The sequence below is a fragment of the Atractosteus spatula genome, chromosome 2, assembly GCF_055471065.1.
Source record: "Atractosteus spatula isolate fAtrSpa1 chromosome 2, fAtrSpa1.hap1, whole genome shotgun sequence".
Taxonomy (NCBI): Eukaryota; Metazoa; Chordata; class Actinopteri; order Semionotiformes; family Lepisosteidae; genus Atractosteus; species Atractosteus spatula.
This window is the reverse complement of record NC_142707.1, coordinates 8,966,577-8,974,196: the sequence shown is the minus strand read 5'-3', so window position 1 is coordinate 8,974,196 and position 7,620 is coordinate 8,966,577. Positions and strand designations below refer to the sequence as shown.

General features: G+C 46.4%; 1 protein-coding gene across 1 annotated transcript; it reads right to left on the bottom strand.

The window, feature by feature from the left end:
- Positions 1-157: 157 nt before the first annotated feature.
- Positions 158-3,672, bottom strand: LOC148839159 (interleukin-1 beta-like). The gene is made up of 7 exons (XM_088908827.1): positions 3,640-3,672; positions 3,118-3,169; positions 2,653-2,695; positions 2,105-2,324; positions 1,534-1,707; positions 1,149-1,285; positions 158-764 (listed from the first exon to the last, which is right to left on the bottom strand). Exons 2-7 carry the CDS (start codon positions 3,159-3,161, stop codon positions 543-545), a joined length of 840 nt encoding a protein of 279 aa, XP_088764953.1. The 5' UTR covers positions 3,162-3,169; positions 3,640-3,672; the 3' UTR covers positions 158-542.
- Positions 3,673-7,620: the final 3,948 nt, after the last annotated feature.

Sequence of the window (7,620 nt, the reverse complement as noted above, 5' to 3'; positions counted from 1 at the left end):
GCCGAGCATTGAAATACTGAAGACATTTATTCAAGTGCAACAATATACAACAGCCATCCCATAAATAATTCCATCCAGTTTAATGTATAAAAACAACAGCAAATGTATAAATAAACCTTAAATACTTAAATATGAAGGTGTGCACCTCAGCCCTGAATTGTGAAGCAATGTAAACATTAGTTTCAGACAGTAGATGTTCTGCAGTGTGAACAAACGTTACAGCAGCCAATACAACTCAATTAACACATTGAAATAAATAAAAATAAATAGAGAACTTCACTGAGACACAATATAAATATCTGTACAAACACTAAAGTTACATTTTAATTCAATATGAATTCTTCATTGCTTTTGAACAAGCACACATTATGTATTTACGCTCTGTGACTCTCAGGCCACAATTTCCCAGAGGCTGGAAAATGAGCTTGAAACTTTGGGATTCACACCTAAGCTGGCCGCGCTGCTCTCTGTACTTGGTACATACTGAGACACTGGGACCCCCAGCCCGAGACCTGCTGGTGAGCACTGGGGCCGGCCAGCCCTCACTGCTGCTTGACCATGAAGCTGGTGATGCGGTCGTTGGGGTGCAGGTGGCACATGGCCACCGGGCAGGGCTCCTCAATGGCCGTGCTGATGTACCAGCCGGGGCAGTTGACCGACTCGAAGGTGGAGGACGAGACGCCGCTGTCCGTCTTGTAGAAGAGGAAGCGGGCCGCGGTGCTGCCGGAGCGGATGCTTCTCAGGTCCTCTTTGTCGGGGATCTCCTGAGGGGGGCGACAGCGAGAGCAGCAGTCAGAGCTGAGCGCCGGTAAGTGTGGATTGACGGGCAGCTGGTGCACAAGCCTCACGGGAGAGAATACCAGAGGACCAGCACACACAGAGCCCTGCCATCGCTTGACACTAATGTGCACCTTCACACACAGCACTAGGAGATCTCTCCAGCAGACAGGTGACAGCTGATGCTCATGTCAACTGTCTTATTGAGGCAGAAGTCAAAGCCGAGTTGCTTGGAGCTGCTGCACAATCCTGCCGCTGCTTACAGACATGCAGAGAGATGCCAGTGTGAAGACAAGGAGCGAAACCTTCCGATTTCGACTGCGCTTTGAGAGAGGAAGAGAAGAAGCCGACCGCAGCGAGAGAGCTCCTACCTCAATCTGCAGGATGGGTTTGCCCTCGGACTCGGAGCAGGACAGGTACAGGTTGCGGCCCCCGATGCCCAGGGCCACTGGCTGGGACTGAGAGGAGACTGGAGGCAGCGAGACGTATGTGGACAGGTTCAGCCACACTGCGGGCACACAAGGAGAGAGCACGTCAGTCCTGCGATACCGCGCAATCTGTGCTCTAATTCTAGTCACTTCTTGTGTGTAGGACCTTGTCATCACGGATACAGAGGGTCTTTCCAACAGGACACTGATGATGTGGTGTGAACAGTCCTGCCCTGAAGAGCTGTCCTGTGTCTGCAGGGCTGAGAAGCACTGGACCTGAAGGGCCTGGCCAGCTGTCCTGAGGAGGAGGCCAGTCGCAGGGACTCACCTTTCTTGGAGGAGCTGGGGCCTTGCACAGTGATGGCCAGCAGCTCAGCAGCTCCGTTGGGGAGCTCGTTCAGCTTCCAGCTCTTGTTGTGCTGATCGGCGATGCTGTGTGCCAGGTCCTGGGTCCGGCGTGTGAAGGTGGGGTTGAACTGGTACTGCTGGTCAAAGCAGACCTCTGTGGGACAGAGACACAAGAGCTCAGGTCAGTGAGAAAGTGGGGTACATCCTGGACGGGATGCCAGTCCCTCGCAGGGCACACAGACAGACATGCACACCCTCACACCAGGCCAATGAAACTGCCAGTATGTCTCGAGACTGTGGGAGGAAACCCACACAAACACGGGGAGAACATACAAACTCCACACAGATGGCACCCCAGGTCCAGAATTGAGCCCAGGGCTCCAGAGCTGTGAGGCAGCAACGCTGACCACTGCACCACTATGCTGCCCTCAGGTATTTCTGAATCAAACATCTTTGCCAGTAAACTGCAACATCAGCCTAATCAGGATGTTGTCTGTTCCTCCTCAGACACAGCAGAGTGGGGAAAGACCGGCTGTGTAGGAGCCTCCTACCTTCCACCAGCTGCTCTATCACAAAGTGGAACAGGGTGTCCCCAGTGAACTCTGTCCCCAGCGGTTTCTCCTGCACCTTCTTCATCCTCTCCAGGGCGACGATGAGTGTGGCAGCTTGGCGAAAGCTGTGCAGAGGGTGAGACTCCACCTCCAGCTCCAGCCCAGGGCTGAGGAGGCAGCGCCTTCTGGGCAAGAAGGTGTCATCCTTCAGGCCGTGATTCTGGCGGACAGGGGAGCAAACGCACAGTCAGCGACCAGGAAACCGCTGCGTGTGTGTGGGCAGCGGTTACTAGACTCCCGGGCTCCGTCTGGACTAATTCGGCTCCAGTGTACAGCTGCCGCTAATAGACACTGGAGTAAGAGTTTACTTGTCTGCAGAAACGCGTCAGCCGCTACAGTATATAAATGACTCTGAGCGCACACACAGCGATGCAGCAATTACTGTCTTTGCCACTTGTTCCAAATACTCGATGAAGTTCGCTACTCCTCTCGTCTACATGCGTCATCGGTTCATTTCTTCCCTGTGAGAAAAACATGCAGCGCCTCACCTTGGCCGTTAGAGGGCAGTCTACCTCCGTCATGTCGGGATCACTGCAAGGAACAGAGTTTCGTGATGAATTACAACAGACCCACAGAAGAAAACGTGACAATCTTCATAGCTACCGTCTGGTTTTGAAAAAATCATTGTTTAAAATTCATATGAAGGTTCACTTTTGTTTGAGCCTCATGCCTTTTCAACAGTCCTGTGCTACTTTCTTACAGACAGTAGATAGCAAACGCTTAATAATCCTGGTTACATAATATACCGTTTTAGTCATTACAAAGTGAGCATCTCAAGGCTTCAGGTGTCACATGAATATAACTACTTTTATTATCACACTTGAAAACACTCAAGATCACAGCTGGTTCTGCACGGTTTTGTTCTTTTCCTATGAAAGCGGAGGTGAGTCTCCACTCAGACGGAGCTCAGTGCTGTAGGTTCCCGGCGCCAGGTGTGCGATCAATCCCCTCACCTTTCTAAAGCCAAGGATAAGTCGAACTCGATGTCACACATCATGTTTGCGCCTAGAACACAAGAAAAAACACACTGACGTTTCATATATTCCCATTCCCATAATCTTTAAACATACACATCGCATATATATTGTAATTCCGTAAAAAAGTACATTTCAAATTAAATTTGTCTACATTTACACAAATGTATGACACATCAGCCAGTAACTAAAAAAGATCAAAACTGCAGTGATTTCCTTATTTCATGAACTCGTTCCAACCCAATATTTCTAGAAATATAAAAAACCACAACAACCCGCGATTCGGCATCCTCAAGTAAAGTCGCGCAAACGAGTCGTTGAATTGTTTCTGCTCAAGAGCTTTTCCAAAAGCGCCGCAGCGCCACCATTTCTGCCCTGCGAACTGACAGCGGATCTTTCACACATACAGATAACAAATATTCCATTAAACCCAATTACCCGACTTCAGCTCTGCGATTCTACCGCTATGCCCGAATCAGAGGAATGTCTCTTTGCCGGTACCTGAGGTTGTCTTCCAGCGGCAAAGTCAACTCCGTGTCGGTCAGCTCAGACACTCGGGATCTGACCAGCGCACCGCAGATCCGCCTGTTTATACCCGCGGCTCTAGGAAAATGGGGTTTCCGCTCCCGAAAGCGGAAGAAAACGAAATTCGACTGTCGAAATTCTGTAATTAGCCATAAAACACTGGATTGTACACGAGAGTTGAAATTAATGAAACAATCGAAATTGCTTTTATGATACAATAAAGCTGCGAAATTATTTTACACTTCGTTTTTATTTTGTTCCCCTTGTACATGTTGGTTTAAGAGCTTCCTACTATCGGTGTCTGAGATATTTTTAAACTTTGTCTTTTGCAGGGCATCTCTCGGTTCTCAGCTCTGCTGTGGCATGGAGAGGCAGTACGAAGCATGGAGTTCTTAATAGCGCGGGATATATGGATGAAATTAGTAAAATACTATCAATGTCAGCTGGCAGACTGACAGAGTTTCCATTCTGGGTTTCAGAATTGTACTACATATGATATCATTTACCAAACCACTTTATGCCGTACGGTGTCGCGGGAAGCCGGAGCCGACCCGGCAAGCAACGAGCGCAAGGCAGGGTACACGCAGGGCAATCATGATACATGGGGACAATTTGGAGGCCACGGTAAAGGCCGAGGGGGGGAGTTTGGCCCGTACACCGGGATAACTCCCTACTCTTCTCGAGAAAAGTCCGGGTATCTTTAATGACAACTGAGAGTCAGGACCCCGCTTTAACGTCTCATCCGAAAGACGGCGCCCACTACAGTATAGTGTCCCCGCCACTATACTGGGGTATTAAGACCCACGTGGACTGCAGGGTGGGCGCCCCCCGCTGGTCCCACTAACACCTCTTCCAGCAGCAACCACAGCTTCCGAGGAGGTCTCACATCCAGGTACTGACCAGGCTCAACCCTGCTGAGCTTCAATGGGTAACCAGTAGAGAGCTGCAAGGTGATATGGCCGCTGGCATTACATACAATATACTGTAAACATCTAATACATACATATTACACAAAATAGTATGCGCTTTCAATCAGCAGAAACATCGCAAGATTTGTGAATTCACGGAAAACCAGTCAGACAGACCAATGAAGATCTGACTCCCTATGTTTCTTTAAAGTTTTGTTTGCTTCGCGACCAGGGTTTTTTTGGGGATCAGTTCAACTCAGAGTAAATAAAATAGCCCGACACTCAGTCTGTATGCGATTTTATACACATTCACACTTCACACTCACGGCACACTGTTTTGGATAGAATACTCGGTCTTCAGCAGAGAATTAGTGCACGGTTATCAGTTTTCCTGTTTAAACTTGGGACAAAAATCGTGCTCTTGTGGTGGTTTTTCACAAGGAAGTGAAGAAATATGCTATTTCCTTCCAAAGATTTGGAAAGCGTACAGTATATAATATTCGCCAGGGTTTCTGCGTTGCAAAACAAACTTTCCCTGATTTTGCTTGTTTTGAAGTTTTAATCACAAAAGGAAGTTGATCATCGCCGCAATTTGTGGTGGAAGTTTTATAAATTTGACTAAAAGTCATTGAAAACTCCTCACCCTTGGCCAGGATATCTTGTCCCCAAAGTCACTGAGGTTTAGACGCGTTCATGGTTGAGTAATAAGACACGACGTCGTTATTTAAGATTTTTGAACTATCCATATGTACTGTTATAGAAAGCGTTGAGGTTATTAAAATTGGTCCGGATTAAGTTTGATTAATTTGTGTTAATAACGCCTCTAACGGGTCTTGTGTGTAAACTACTATATGGGCTCATTTGCATTAGAGAGACCCACTCGTCAGTGACTATAGGGCTGTAATGTACTACTCTTAGATACAGTCTTACAAGTTAAAGAAATGACGCTCCAAAATGTTCATAGGTATCATCCTGTTCAAAAAGCACTTCAGCTCGAGATTCAAACATGAACAAGGTGATTTATGTGTGTTCTGTAGGTCTGCTCTGGGAAAGAAACTCGGACAGATTTATCTCTTACTGTACATGTATAAATATAAAACTGTTTTGGGAAGACTTGAAAAACTTCATCTTTAAGTGTATCGATGTGAATGTCAGGTTTAAGGAGTTTGATGTGATGTTTAGCTTTGCAAGGTGTAATATGGAAAAGGGGCATGTATATATAATCTGTAATTAATAAAGACTTGATCTCACAATCCATTCATCAAAATGGGCCACTGCTACTCCCTCTTTTACGATATGTGAGATGGATGTACAGGATTACATGAATTCCATTGAGAACATGAAAAATAAGAAGGTAAAAGGCACAACTGACATACTGCACATACAATATTTAATTTGTTGTGTCCGGATTTGTAATTATCTGTAGCAACATTTTGTTGAGTCTTTTTTGTTCACCTTTCTGTTTGAAAAACTGTTTCTCCTTTGCCTGTAACATCTGATGTTCAATAAAAGTAAAAAACGTACTGCTCTCTCAGTAATACTGTCTGCTGGCGGTGAATCGTTTCGGGTTCCTAAGTATCTAGTTTAAAGAGGGAATACTTAACAGCAAATGTTTGATGCTCTGTACTTTTGCAATAATCCGATATGTAGAGAAAATATGTTTCTTGGGTTTCTAGCACAGCTCTATGTGAGAGCATAAGAAAAGCCTGCTAACGGGGGTGGGGACATCTTATTTGCTAGAAGTTCAGCAGCTCAGTGCAGATAAAATATCATTCAGCTGTTTCTTAAAGGTGCCCAGAGGTTGGGCCTCACTCTGGAGACAGAGCACAGCTGTATTGTCAATTGGATGTATCAGGAAATTCCAGTCGCAAACAGAACAAGAGAGAGAGCACGTGCACTGGCAAGCTGTTCAGCACACGTGACTTGATTAGTTGATCTGGAGGTCTCATTCAGCCGTTCCTTGAAAGAAACCAGCATGGCAGCTTCGTAAACACTCGTTCCACATTCCCGCATTCCTGTGTCTGACACGTAGTATTTTACACAGAAAAACGGTCAATTACATGTCCTCTGTTTTACTCATTGTTTGGAAAATTCAGAGTAAGAGAACATTCGTTTGAAATTCAGCATTGACTGCATTCAAGCTTGTGGGTCATGGATGGAAATAAGCTTGAATAATGAATTCAAAATTCCTGGATCTACCCATCCTGGTGAAAAAGATACCTGGGTACCACGGTCCTGACTCTCAGTGGTCATTAATGATTCCCGGGCATTTGTCGAGAAGAGTAGGGAGTTATCCCGGTGTCCGGGCCAAATTTCCCTCCTTGGCTTGTACTGTGGCCTCCAGATTGTCCTCCTGTATGATTGGCTTGCACTTGCCCTGTGATGGACTGGCCCCCTGTCCAGGGTGTACCCCGCCTTGTGCTCATTGCTTGCCAGGTAGGCTTCCCGCGACACCGTATGGTAGAAAGCAGTTTGGCAAATGACATGATATCCTACATGTGAACTGGAATATGAAAAAAAAGCTTCTAAATCATTTCAGCTTCTTAAAGAGCAAAACATAGCTGCTGATCTTACATTGAAATGCAAAGCAAAATAATATCCTCACGTAATCTTTTTATGTCCATGGGCAATCTTACGAGATACACTTAAACAACCACATGCTGTCTGTTTTATAGAGCTTTTGAAAACATCATTTGAAATTCTGCACTGGCAGCAATCCAGCTTATGGGTTATGGATCTAAATAAAGCTACATCAGTGAACAAAAAGTTCTTCTACTTTACATTTTTGCCTGCCTTTCATTCATTTCAAAGCAAAGACTCGTGAACTCTGATCATCTGCAGCCTTGCTCCTGCTGAAACACTCTCCATTCATTCAGGACGGGCCTGGAGCTGTACTGGTGGATCGGCTGGATGTGGTGAATCTCTGGCCCGCCACTGCTCCGGGACTCGACTCCAAACGGGCCGGAACAAGGACACAGGAAGGAGCGTGGTGGGTCCAGAAGAGGAAGAGTGAGCTGAGCCCAGAGGCGCAGGGTGCGAGAGAGTGTGG

Coding starts and splice junctions, on each gene's coding strand:
- LOC148839159 (XM_088908827.1), bottom strand. CDS start 3,161: ATGATGTGTGACATCGAGTTCGACTTATCCTTGGCTTTAGAAAG. Junction 2,696..3,117: donor TTATCCTTGGCTTTAGAAAG/GTGAGGGGATTG, acceptor TGTTCCTTGCAG/TGATCCCGACATGACGGAGG. Junction 765..1,148: donor AACCCATCCTGCAGATTGAG/GTAGGAGCTCTC, acceptor CGCCCCCCTCAG/GAGATCCCCGACAAAGAGGA.